We start from the raw sequence: 14,177 nt of genomic DNA, 5'->3' as shown, positions 1-14,177 counted from the left end.
TATTATTATTATTATTATTATTATTATTATTATTATTATTATTATTATTATGTGCAGCACAACTGGGGTGGCTTACATGTTTAAAAATACAATCAAATCCCAACTGGGCTGGAGCTGGGATGTGGGATTGAGGCGGGGATCATTGCATGCTAAATCACTGCCCACCATCAGCCTGGGTCCTAGCTGTGCTCTGCCAGCACTTTTTAGAAGATGGAAACCAACTTTTTGACTACAGTCAATAACTTACCAGGAGCTCTGTAAAATCGGAAGGTGTCATTCACTAAAGGAAAGAAGACTAGGATTGGACAACCAGGGACATCAGTTTGATTGAAGTAGTAGCATTCTTTCAGATGTTTTTTGTCTTCATCTGTAAGGACAACATCTGGGAATGGGATTCCCTGTGCTTTGTAGTACTTGCAAGCATGTTCTAGAGGCTACATTCATAAGGAAGTTAAAATACAAGATTCTTGAGAATTAAGGACAAATCATATAGAAGGCCAGAAATTGTACAGTGCCTTAAATATTCGATTGCATAAAACTTCCTTCAGACAGCATTTGAAAATGTATGAGAAAGCTTAAGGTTTAGGGACCTAGGGATTCACTGAAATCAAATATAAGACTTTGAATATGGTGAACAGTATAATTGTCACAAACATTAAAATATAATATTATGAACACATGTATACACTAAATTCTAAATATACTAAATAGTATAGTGATAAAATAAAGATTAACATCTAATAAGAGACATAAATGATGTATATATCATTATACATGAATGTGGGAGTTCATGGGGTCCACAGAATGAGCAGGACCAAAGGCATATGCATGAACTGGTATGAACTGGATTGATGAGATCTTGGCTTCACCAAAAGATTGTATTTTCCCTGTTAGTTTTCTTTGGAGTGTGCTTTCCTGCATCTGTTAATTAACCGGGGGGGGGGGGGGGTTGCAAAAACTGTGCAAAATTCTCACCACTGTGTTATTCTCCCTGAATATTCTTTCTGTCCCTACATTTGGGTGTGATAATGTGTCACTGAGACTGAATTTTAAAAAATTGTGTTTAGAGATATTCATACATATCAGGGACGTAGCCAAGGGGGGGGGGGGGGTTGGGGGGTTGGACCCCCCTTCCATTAGCAAAATGAATGGTGGGTGCTGCTGCGCTGCCGCACCCAAGCCCCATTATAATGGTGCAGTCTGGACCCCCCCTTCCTAAAATCCTAGGTACGTCCCTGTACATATCTACAATAACAATGGGAGAATTATTCTATATGAGCACCCTTAATCTTTGCTTTGCCCAGGAAATATATTGCATTGTTGTTGTGTTCTTCAAGTCATTTCTGACTTATGGTGAGCATATCACAGGGTTTTCCTGGTAGAATTTGCTCAGAGATAGGTTTTGCCTTTGCCTTCCTCTGAGACTGTGACTTTCCCAAGGTCAACTAGTGGGTTTCTATAGCTGTGGGGCTTCGACAGACTGCCCTGAAAGGGCGGGCTGGAGCAGCCCATTTTTGCTCCTGAGGGAGCCCGCAGCAACCAAACTGTGCAGGCTCCTTCCACACCAAAAAGAACCCACTAAAAGCACTGTGCACTGTGGCATGTTGATGACACAAGCATGGTGCTGCAACATGCGGAAGCTGTGCCATCCTTACGTCATCATGGCGGTCCCCATGTGGATGGGAGGCCACCATGATGGCACCACCACTGCGTGCTGGGACTCAGGAGCATGCAGATACTCCCCACTCCTGAGCACTAAATTTGGCCCCAGGGTGACACAAAGCACCTGCTTGTACCGGGCTTTAGTCTCCCTGTGTTTTTGTTCAACATTCAAACTACTATACCATGCTGGTTCTCTTTACTGTTTACTCTTTTACCAGAGAAACCATACTAAAACAAAGTCAAAACAATGAGTCCTCATTGCTTTAGCCGACAGGTTCTCAAACAGTGGGGTGCGATCCTCAGGGGAGCATGAAACTTTAAGTCCCTGGTCCCTCCTACTCCTCACTTCTCAAAACTTTGCTGTCTTGTAGGGGAAGAGAAAGGCAAGGAAGGTGCTTGAAGCCTTTATCTGAAGGAGGAGAGCTATTCCTTTATAAATATGAATATTTATGAATATATTAATGAAAATGCTCACACTAAACAAAAAACTATGTCAAGTGAGGGGGCATGATGTTTGGATATATAGTCTTCCCTTCTGATTTGTGAGGAATGCATAGCCCCCCACAAATTGTAAAACACACAAATATTTTAGCCCCATTGTTTTTAATGGCCGTGTCCTCCAACATGTGGCCCCGCACATGTGCCAGAGACGTGCATGCCATTTTGTCCCTCCTGACTTCCCATCTTTGAAAATTCAAAACCATGAACAGAAAGTCAGTGAATCTGGAGGGATGACTGTAGATGTAAACGTGAGTCACAAAGGTAAGCCACTGCTTTAGCCCACTGAGTATCACTGTCTTAGCCCATTTCCAGGATTTGGGGATTCAGCAGAAGGCTTTGGGTCCTGGTTTCAGACTGGTACAGAGGTGAATTGGGACTTAGGACTTCTAGTTTTCCCTCCAGACCAAAGTCATCAGATATTCTGACCAATGATGGAAAAGGAGCACATAAATACATGCAATGCAATTTACAACAAAAGCAATGCACAACAGATTTCTAGGATTGTATAGCCAAGTAATATATTTTAAGGAAAGCCCTGTACAAGGGGTGAGAAAGATGTTTGGTGATTGCTATAATACAAATAGCTATAATTATGTTTTCATTGACAAGCACGACTGTGGAAAACAGAATTATACCTATTTGTATTATAGCCATTACTGCACGTCTTTCCCATCCCTTGTAGAGGGCTTTCCTTAAAATCTATTACTTGTTATACAATCCTAAAAACCTCACCAGTTTACATCAAGCCTTGCCACTTATATATATTGTATATCGTAGCTTCCACAATGGTACATGCACATATCTTTTGATAGAGAAAAAACATACAAGCAAATACACAAATTTTATTACCAGTGTCTGTGAGCCTGCACTATAACTGAAATGCACAATGACATCTACTTTCCTCTCTGGCCTTAAAAGTGGTGGGCAGCTGGTATTGATGAAAAATCCAGCATCCACCATTCCCAAGTGGTTTTCATGTTCTGTCAGTTGATTGGGACAATGATCCAACACTGTCGCTGAAAGATAAAAGTATTTGTATCATGGGCAAACAATAGTCATTCCTCCTTTTTTTCTTCAACCCCAATGAATTAAAAAGACTTTGGACATTGTCACCCATGCTACATTATGGCTACTCTCCCTTGCCATTTACTGAGGATGGTTTTAATGTATAATTATTTATATATTGAATGTCTCACCTTTCTCCCAATACAGGATCCAAAGTGACTCAAAACATAGATTAAAAGACTAATGTACATAAGAAAAATAAATTAATTATCCTATTAAAAACACTACTTTAAAGGCATTTAAAAACTTAACAGTGAGGACAAAAAGTACAGCAACCCCAAATAAGAGAGCAAGCTGTTAATAACCAACAGCCAGCAGAAGGAAAGCAGAGAGGGCACCAGGCTAATTTCCAATGGGAAGGAGTTCCAAAGCATAGGAGCAATCACTGGGAAGCTCCTTCATGCTCCCTCACTAAATGTGCCTGTTAAGATACACCGAATTCAGTGAAGCTTAAGTTATGATATATCAGTACCTGGGTTTTACTTTTCCAAGAAAATAGTTGGAACATCTTACCAGCTATGCTCAGATCCTTGGCTATGTCTATAGTAGCATTCAGGAGTATGATGTGAGGTATTAGTTCTAAGTACACTCACTAAAACACTGCTGCAGTGAAATCAGAGGTAGCCATTTTCAGTCAGCTATGGTTAATATTGGGGTGTGGTGTGACTTCACAGACACAGTTCACATTGTTACTGGTCTTGGTGGAGGTGCTTTTAGATTATAAAGCAGAGGTGGACAAAATGTGGCTCACAGGCTACATCGAACCCTCATTACCATTTTTGTAGCCTGTATTTTTTGCATTAAAAAAAAACTTCAGCTTTCTATGGGCATGGGAACAATTTTGCCACGTCCCCCAGGCCATTGTAGGCACAGGGGAGGTCTTTATTTAAAAGAGGAGTGACTCCCAAGTCAGTTATTGTTGTAAAAGAACAGTACTCTTTTTGGCATAAAATAGCTCTAGTGGCATGATGAAAATGTCCCCATGCCACCTAGAGGGCATTTGGGGGCCAATTTGTTTTAATATATGTGGGGTATATTCAGGGGACAGCTCTCCAAGATCTCCTGGGGAGACAATCTAGCCCTCTAACACCCACAGTTGCTCATCCTTGCTTTAAATTCACCTTTTGCTCCAAAGGGATTTAGAAATGTTAGCTTCATTATGTTTACAAAAAACTTTGTTTTTGCTCTGCATGTTTACTTAGGGCTTTACTCCATGAACCCCAATCTCACCTCAGTTGTGCTTGTCAATGAAAACCAAATTATACTTTTTTGTATTATAGCCATTATACCTTTTTGTATTATAGCCATCACTACACAGCAACTGCTGCGTTTATGCTCTCTTCTGTACTCCCCTTTAACCCCACTTCCCTGCCCTATGGCCTACCCAACATGATTTCTTTTTTTAATTTTTTTTAATTTAATTTTTATTTTCACTTTTCCCACTTTATTTTCACTTTTTCATACAGTCCCAGAATTCTGCTACTGAAATGTAAGGGTATTTAAAAAAGAAAGAAAGAAAGAGAAAAAAAACAACTAAAAGTAAATCAGTCTTCTTGAGAATAGCAAGAGAGAGGAAGGACAGGCAGGGAAGAGGTGAGACTGATACCACCTGACTACCAATATCACAATGGTGCTTCACATTTGAGGACTAGCATGATTGAAAGCTCATTGATGAGATTTCTTCATCAATGAAAAGGGGTGCTGTAATAACACTTCGGGGATGCAGTAGTTATGAACTGGAGATGATATCATGTGAGAAGTATCACCAAAGCCACTTTTTTCCAAGTCTAATTGTGGTTTAAAAGCCATGTGTAGTAATCTCCTTAGAACTGTACTCCACTGTATTCAGACCACATACTGGAAGTTGCATAGGATTCCAACCTTAAAGACATTTCATAGTGATGACAATATGACTCAGTGGATGCACATGGTAGCACAATATCATAAATATAAGTGGAAGATGAATCTCCCAACCTTGACATTTATAAGGATATTTGCCATTCTCTCATATTTTTGAAGCTTGGCCATCACAAAAAATTGGAGAGAAAATACTGTTGGTACCTCATAAATATCCACTCATCTTTGCTTAAGGAATGACAAATATCTAATTAATCATTACTAATTTATTAATTATGTGTAAGCCCATCATTTTCAGATTCAGCACCCCAAAAGGTATTTGTTTGTATATGAAATGACTTTGGTTATTTCTTTTCCTCACCCCTCACCATTCCTCCCCCCCCCCCCCCCCATTTTGTGTCCTACTACTGTGGGAAAGACAACTGCATGCTTTTTTTTTTTTTACCTTGCCATCTTTGAAATGATTCATTCTCCAAGTAGCAGTTATGCAGCTGAAAACCCTTCAGGAAATTGTGATACTGGGCAACAGAAAGACGATCAGTCAAGACCCCTCGAAGTCTGGTGGCAAAGGTTCCAGCTGGCACATACATATGGCTCTTTATCTCATATGGTCTTGTAGGTAGATTAGGCTCTTCATCTGCATTAAGGCACAAACGTTTTCTGCTTAAAATAACATTAACATAGATATAATTTGATGCTGGCTAAGCAAGAATGCTGAAGGAGACAACCAGGTTTTCTGCCAGCAAGGGTCAGAAAAACAATCTTCCAGATAGTAGTGGACTGCAAAGCCCAGCATTCTTCACCATTGGCTATGCCAGCTAGGGTTCATGGAAGTTGCAGTCCAACAACATTTGGAAGGTCTGCACATTTCTCACTTCAACACAACAAGATGATGGTAGAAGGTCATCTCCAAGTATGTTTTCCTGGACATAAGTCTCAATGAATTTCAAAGTTTTGGAATGTAGCTCCTAACTTGGGATAGTAGCCTTATACTCTATATGTGTATATAATAATCCATGAATAGTCCATGAATATTATTATTATTATTATATTTCCCACTACTCCCTTCGGAGAACATCAAAGAAATAAAAATAAAAGGGAAAAGGAGAAAGTTGCTACAGTGTTACTCCGTCGTAAGGATCGAGTAATATATTCAGATGTACAAATCAGATTAGAGGAAATCAGTTGGATAGGCCCACCGGAAGAGATCCATCTTCAATGCCTTTTTGAAGGCTTCCAAGGAAGTGATAAGACTGACCTCTTCCGGTAAATTGTTCCAGACCAGGGCTTTATAGGTAATAACAAACACTTTGTATTGCGCTCAGAAGCTAATCGGCAGCCAATGTAGAGATTTCAACACCGGTGTAATATGCTCTGATCTCTGTGTCTTGGTGATCAGTCTGGCTGCAGCATTCTGAATCAGTTGGAGCTTCCGAACTTGGTACAAAGGTAGCCCCATGTAGAACGTATTACAGAAATCTAAAGGAGAGGTTACCAGTGCATGTGCTACTGTTTCAAGGTCCCCCTGAGCCAGGTCAGGACGCAGTTGGCATATCAGCCGTAGCTGATACCATGCACTCCTGGCTATCGCCTCCACCTGAGATGTCAACTGTAGAGACGAGTCCAGGAGCACTCCCAAACTGCGGACTTCATTCTTCAGGGGAAGTGTCATCCCACCAAGGATGGGTTGGCAGATCTCCCCCCCTGGACCAGGGACACCTATCACGAGCACCTCCGTTTTCTCTGGATTCAGCTTGAGTTTGTTTTCCCTCATCCAGCCCATTACAGACTCAAGGCAGGCATTCAGAGGAGAGATGCCATCCTTAGCCACTGCAGCAGTCGGAGACATAGAGAATTTGGGTGTCATCGGCATATTGATAACACTGCGCCCCATGTCTCCGGATGATCTCTCCCAGCAAATTCCTTCGTCAATGAAAAGGGATTATATAACCTTGAATGAAAATTGATAGTTTAGATCCAGATTAATTCTGGATCATTCTGGAACAGAAAGCATCAAAACTGTTTGGCAACCCTGTCCTGGCACAGTACAGCTATACCTCAGTTAGTGAAATAGATGTGTCCCTGGGTATTACTTCTTTAACAGAGGTGTTTAACAAATAAGATTGATACCAGAGAAAAGAATAGAAATAGATTCCTACCCTACAAAAAAGGTGACCACTATTATTTTTTTCTTTCACTAGCCTCCACTTTTCTTTAAATTCCATTTGGGTGGCCAAATTTATAGATTTAAGGTGCTTGGGGTAGCTGGTGAGACAGCCTTATCTGTTTTCCTCTTTTCTTTCTGTTTTATTCTTTGTGTGTGATCAGTAAAGGATTCGGGTGATTGCTTCTGTTTACTTTGCCTTCTGTATGCATACATTGCTACAGTTGGATCCTCTAAGTAGATTCCTGCTCATTTACAGTTCCAGCTTTATTACATTGTTTATTACAAACATACTGCTGCAAAAGTCTGTGTTTCTCTAGCCCCAGTTTGCCATCCTCCAAATACTGATGCTGCTGAGTAAGAAAGAAGTCTGGCCAGGCATTAAAAGATTTGTAAAAAGGAGCTTCTTTGTCAGTTAACTGTGAATGCCTATGATTATCAGGGACAATGGAAGATATTTTGCTGCATGAAGCAAAGAGCAAGATGGCATCCCTTCTCTCTCTAATGTACGCAAATCATCTGGAATTGCATTTCAGTCTTACTTTAAATCTTGTAATGAAAGAGTGTACTAAAGTAGAATCAGGTTAGAGCAGGTGGCTTAAGACTTGTGGCAAAAGGACACAGCTGTAAATAGCAGAAGGAATAGTTGGAAAAGTTCACAAGCATTTTCTACTTCCTAAGAGTTGTGTAATGGTAGAACTGGTCTTCATGACTATATTTGTTATTCAGGATGGACAGAGTGCTTGTCTGAGGTGAATCAAAGGGAAGAGTTTTTTCCCCTAAACACACACACATACACACAGCCTCAAGATTTGTTGTGGTATTGTATGCCTTCAAGTCATTTATGGTGACTCTAAGGCAAATCTATCACGGGGGTTTACTTCCCTTATGTTTCAAGCTTTGTTGTACATGCTCTCCTTATCAGAAGGATATCTTAGAAATATTATTTTATCTGTTGGCATGCCACTATTGGATGTAAGGTTTTAGGTGGTGCACAAAGCCACAAACTGTGTTCATACTAAATTATTTAGAGTAGCTATACAAACTGGCCAACTATGAATCTTGCTAGATCTTCCAAACTGACCCTCAAAATGCTAATGTTTCGCCAAATGCCTGTTTTTTGAAGTGACACACAAGGAAATCATGAAATACCCATTTCACATGAGAGGAATGGATAAAACAGAAGCAAATACTCACCAATGTCTATTAACTTGTCTTGAGTCCATCTATGCCAGAATTCTTCTGAACTGCTTACTCTGTTCCAGATATACAGCAAGTTCACTGAAAATATGCTACTCCACATACCTAAGAATAAGGAGTTCACAAGGAATACATTTAAGAAACAGATTAATTGAGAATTGTCTTTCCTTGCAGCTTCTCCAGATCTTCTCTGATCACTTTGGCTACTAGATTATCAACATTTGCTTTTGAATGTTTGAGCTTATTTTATTACTTATTTATTTATTTATTAAATGTATATCCCAAATGGGATTGTATATACATCAGGGATGTAAATTTACCAGATGAACAAATCTGGAGGTTATAGCACATGGCAATGCCTGTACCACAGTTTAATCCTACACTGTGCATCAGTTAAAAATTATGTTTAAAATATGAAACAGATAAACAAACAACCTTATGTATGAGAAATAAATAAAATATCAGAGTGTCAGAGTACTACACAGTTGTCTCAAGACCACTGTATGTCTTCTACAACAGGTCTTGAAACCACTGAGTGAGTCACGATGTCCAGATGAACCTGCCTGCAACATGCAGAAAGATGGCCCAAGAATAAATTAGATTCTGACTCAAAATTTAGGCAAAATGGTTGTATCTTTGAAGTGTTTATCAATGGAATAAATTTTGGAAGGCTAGGGAAAGAGAATAGAGAGGTAACAACAATAAGTACTCATACTAATGGATCCTTAGGCACTACATTCACACACACACACACACACAAGAATGCAATACATCACCATGAAGGTAGCATATGCGACTTTCTGGAAGCTTATTTATCAGGTGGCCCATGAAGTATTCACTTCCAAAGTTCTCTGTGGGTATAAATGCTCCATATTTCAGAAATCCCACTTCATAGGGAGTAAATTCCACCCACTCTACAAACAAGAACACAAGAAGAATCACACTGGATCAAACCAAGACCTATTTAGTAGTCCAGCATTCTATTCACACACTGGCTAAAGAGTTGTCCATACAAAGCCCACAAGCAGGATATAAGCACAATCTATTATGAGTAGAAGTTGTCTGTGGGAAACTCACAAAGTGGACATGAGTGCAAACCAGCTCATATTTGTACCATGTATTACAAAATCCAAAATATTCCAAAATTAAAGTCTTGAAGTTTTATATCAACACTTAAAAGGTTTCAGATATTGGGTTATTTTAGATTTTGGACTTCCTGATAAGGGATACTCAGTCTGTAGTTGTATCCATTGCTTGATCCTAACCTTTATGAATTTGTGGTGTCCTCTCTTACAGCTGTCCAGCCTGGCAGCGCCCACTTGTGACAATGCATTTCACAGTTTAGCTATGGACTATGTATACAGTAAGAATAAACAGTCTAAATTTAATTATTAGTGAAAACTGAACTAGTACCATTGATCAATCAGATTTATAAGTGCTGATTTATTCAACAGATAAACTAGATGGAGATAGCTGGGATTTAGGCTTTAACAGGGTACATCTAAATATAACAAAATTGAACTGAATGTCAAGAATTCAACAATACTATATCAGAGAGAGAAAGGTAACTATCAAACTTCCTGCAGCTGCTTTCATATACTGGTGAGAGAGGGAAAATGCAAGTCTTCCCATAGGTTCACCACAGAGATTCATATGCCTGATTGTGTATAACAAGATGTGCTCTAACTGATTACTTTTATTACATTAAGTATTGTCAAAGCCTTGGCCATGTCCAATAAGATTATGTTATGAAACATAAGGTGTTTTTGAAAATCAAAGGCTGACAACCTATGCAGACAGACAGGAAATTATCACATCAGCTTTGCTGCTGTGATAGACCCAAGATGTAACTTTCTTCAGACAGATCTGAGTGCCCACACATCATCTGTACAGTGCTGCTCAATAATGGTGCCACCCGCAGGTCATAGGGCTTGGTAGCATGCAGTTAGTGCACGGTCCCAAGCCCTACTATCGCCACCAGGATGCCGCTTCATGGCATTGTGTATTGCACCACTGTTTGATTTTGCAGCCACCAGAGCTCCTCATCAGTCTCTCAAAAGCTCTCCTTCCACCCCACTTTGAAAAGAAAAGAAAATCTGCATGATCTCTGGGCAAGGTTTGCTCTAAAATCACACAGAAAATTCCTCAAATGCATAAAAACATGAAAAAATACCCCACCTGAACTAGCAGCCCAGAACCCCATACTATCTCAAATAGTGCCATTTTCTTTTGCAGCCACTCTCACATTGGTGACAAGAAAAGAAAACATGTCTCATCCTGTCACCATTTTGAGAGTAGATGCCAAATAGGTACAGGAAACATTGAAAAGCAACTATTTCCAGTATTACGGGACAGAATACCAGATATGCTTGATTTCTAGTGCTAAATATGATGGTAAATTTCTGTGATCCAAATATTGTGGATTTCATATAGATTCCATTGCAGACATAATTTCATTTTCTTAAAAGCTAGAAAATGTAAGTTCCTTTCCCAATGTAGGGATGGAAAGAATATTTGAATATATTTCAAAAATGTTCAAAAAATGTGTTTGTGTGTATCAAGAAACCCTGATGGAAAGAATTCTGGGCTGACGAAAATCTTCACAATTCAGGAATTATTCTGTGCAAAATTTGCAAGTGGTTGTTTTGCACAGAACGTAGCATTTTCTATGTAAGGAACAGCTTTTTCTGTACAGAAAATAGTATTTCTACTTGGAAATATGATTTTATGCACAGTTCGACACATTCTATGCAAAACTTGCACATAGTTGATTTGTACTGAAAACAGCTTTTTTTGCGCAGGAAGCAGATTTCTCTGGGCAGAAAATAAAATTTCCATATCCAGAAAAGAAACTGTTTTATGTGCAGAAAATGCTGTTTTATGTGCAAAACAACCATGTGTGAATTTTGAGCAGAGTAAATTCTGAATTGTGAATAGGCATCAGAAACAGCATGTTTGATATTCTTCCTTGCAGTAGAAAGAAAATTGACAAAATTACTCTATGGCGGGATACAGACCACCTCTTTGGGGTGGCCTGCACCTGCCCCTTTTGCCAACGGATCGGGGCCTCAGCTGCCACAGCGGCAGCCCCGGAGGCGCTGATCTGCCGCTTTACCTGGCCTCAGGGAAGTGGCAAAATGCCACTTCCCCATGGCCTGGAATGGGGTGTCCTTGGGGCTTCATGCCCCAAGGACACCCCAACAGCAGCGGGAAGAGAGAGAAAGGGGCCACTTGGCCCCTTTCTCTCTATATCACTGGTGTGGCTGTTTAAAGGTCGCACCAGCGATACGTGCGGCGGAAGGAGCTCCAAAACGGAGCTCCTTCTGGCGCTGCTGAAAGGGCGTCACAAGCGCCCTGCAGCGGCACCAAGATGTAATGGCCACGCTGTGCTGTTTGGACGCGATGCGGCCATTATGTCAAAATGGTGGCACCCATGTAGACAGGGCGCCGCCATTTTTACGTACTCAGTACGTACTAGGGTTAGGGAGTGTCTAAATAGGATGCTCCCAGGCAACCCTAGCACGTACTGAGTACGTGCTTAATGGCCCATGTAAACAGGGCCATTGTTTCCTTTGTGAAGAAACTTAGTGAAGAATTATATTCCCACCCCAACCACAAGTTTTCACCTCACCTTTGAAGTCTTGAGTGCTGTACTTATCCTTGATGTTGATAGTTACATAAATAGGCATTGGGTTCTGAGCATCTATCAAAGCTTCTCTCTGGTCAGAGAGCCTGTGATTACATTTCTAATTGTGAAGGGGGAAAAATGTTATCTGCAAAGCCATGGAACAGACACATAAAATGACATCAACTAGAACATCATCCTGATGTTTAAAACTAAACCTTACATTTTTAATTGCTCTTGATTAAGGCCTTGCACATGACTGAATATACCAGGAAGTGATATAAATTTATCTGGATATAAGTAATGGCACAGTCAAGTCTTTGTTCATTAAAACTTAAGGGAAGCCTGCAATTAAACTTTAAAACTACAGAGTCCTGTGACACTCCACAAAGCAAAAGGCTGTGTATTACATCTTATGCTGTAATAAACTCATAAATCTTTTTTAAAGAGCCACAACACACTTTGTCGTTTCAGCTATGATAGACTAATACAACTTTCTGTGAAAATTGGGTATGAAGGTGTTATAGTTCATTCTTAAATGTACAAATTTAACTATAACTTAGGGGCTGTGCAGACTGCCGCTAAGGGATGACCTACAGGGCTGCAGCAACCGCATGCTGTGGCCCCAATCTGGCCTTTCCAGGGCGCAAAAGGAGTTGCAAAAAGCGCCTCCTTTTTGTGCCCTGGAAAGGGTGTGATAGCTGTGGCGCCGTGGCTTTAAAGTGCTCCTTTGGTGCTGTGTCATGTAAACACAGTGCCAGAGGAGCACCATGATGCGGCACGCCATATGGAGCAGCGCACAGCATCAAGCCGCCTTGGGAGCGGAGTCAGGGCATGTGTTGTATAGATGACACACCCAACTCTGCCTCCAGGCCAGCCTTAATGGCCTGTCTACACAGGTCCTTAGTTCCCAATTTTGAATTATCTTCAGATAAATACCTTGGGACACCACATTAAATACTGGCAGTCCAGATTAACTGGCAATACAAACTAACAATAATTTAGCTTTATTTATCTGACAAAAGGCTGAATGCAATTAAGGAGATTATTGAACACCAAATCCACACTGGGACAGATGCAGGTTGTCACCATCACCACTGGATCTTACTGCACTACCCTGTGCCCGGGCAGTAGGCAGCCCATATCAAATCCAGGCTTCTCCTGCAGCTTTTCAAGAACAAGATTTTTCAGTTCTTGAAGAGCTGCCAGAGAAGCCTGGCTTGGATACAGGCTGCCTACTGCCTGGGCATGAGGCAGTATGATAAGACTGGTTAGTGACAGTTACAACCTGCATCTATCCCAGCATGGATTTGGTGTGCAATAATCTCCTAAGAGTTTCCCATTATTTTCATGCTTATAAAGAGAGTATCTGCAGTTCTTTGGGAGAAAAAGATATATTTGATATTCTACCCCATCATTTAACAAATATTCTATGATGAGTCCCCAAAGATCTATAAAAGTTGTCTTATGTCCTTCTTGTTTCCGTTGATTCAGCTGTTGATGATAATATTTCATACGATTCATAGTAAGCATTTCCATTTTGCTTTTGGTCACTTGTTTCTTAGCCTCTTCTATTTTCTCACACAGATCCTTCTGGGACCAATAAGCATCTCTATACATGTGTGTCATGGCCCTGAAGAAGGCAATACAAGACAAAACCAAAGAGTAAGCAACTAAGCATGCAACAGGAAATACATAAAACACTGTAGCCCATTTTCTAAGATTCAGGGCCTGAACAGACAGGTCAAAATAAAGCTACTTCGGGTCACTTTGAAAGTATGCTGTTTAAATGACACATGCATCTTAAGAGGCCAGAAGCTGTACCAAAGTTGTGCTTAAGTCCTTAGGATTCGAGCATGGCTTTGGTGTGGCTTCCAGCCTATTAGGACACATGTGTCATTTAAACAGCACACTTCCAAAGTGGCCCAAAGCAGCTTTATTTTGGCCTGTCTGTTCGGGCCCTAAGTCCACAAGGAAGAGTGTCTGGTGCATTCATTTTTCTCCCTTAGTATTCTCTGACAGAAGTTGGCAATGAATTTATCAGTAAACACAAAGCATCGGACTGCATCATTTATCTGTCTCAGTTCCATACTTTTTAAAAAT

General features: G+C 40.4%; 1 protein-coding gene across 1 annotated transcript in view; it reads right to left on the bottom strand.

Annotated features, from left to right (window-relative positions):
• The window catches only part of LOC121926773 (cytosolic phospholipase A2 epsilon-like), a 58,445-nt gene that overhangs the window by 1,203 nt on the left and 43,065 nt on the right, over positions 1 to 14,177 (bottom strand). The window contains exons 14-20 of the mRNA XM_042460039.1: positions 13,485 to 13,707; positions 12,081 to 12,195; positions 9,226 to 9,363; positions 8,447 to 8,554; positions 5,531 to 5,722; positions 3,013 to 3,179; positions 248 to 434 (exon numbers count right to left, since the gene is read on the bottom strand). Of these exons, the coding sequence (XP_042315973.1) occupies positions 248 to 434; positions 3,013 to 3,179; positions 5,531 to 5,722; positions 8,447 to 8,554; positions 9,226 to 9,363; positions 12,081 to 12,195; positions 13,485 to 13,707 (1,130 nt within the window). The remainder of the gene's footprint in view (positions 1 to 247; positions 435 to 3,012; positions 3,180 to 5,530; positions 5,723 to 8,446; positions 8,555 to 9,225; positions 9,364 to 12,080; positions 12,196 to 13,484; positions 13,708 to 14,177) is intronic.

Source organism: Sceloporus undulatus, chromosome 1 (genome assembly GCF_019175285.1).
Source record: "Sceloporus undulatus isolate JIND9_A2432 ecotype Alabama chromosome 1, SceUnd_v1.1, whole genome shotgun sequence".
NCBI classification, from domain to species: Eukaryota; Metazoa; Chordata; class Lepidosauria; order Squamata; family Phrynosomatidae; genus Sceloporus; species Sceloporus undulatus.
This window is presented reverse-complemented; position numbering and strand designations above follow the sequence as displayed.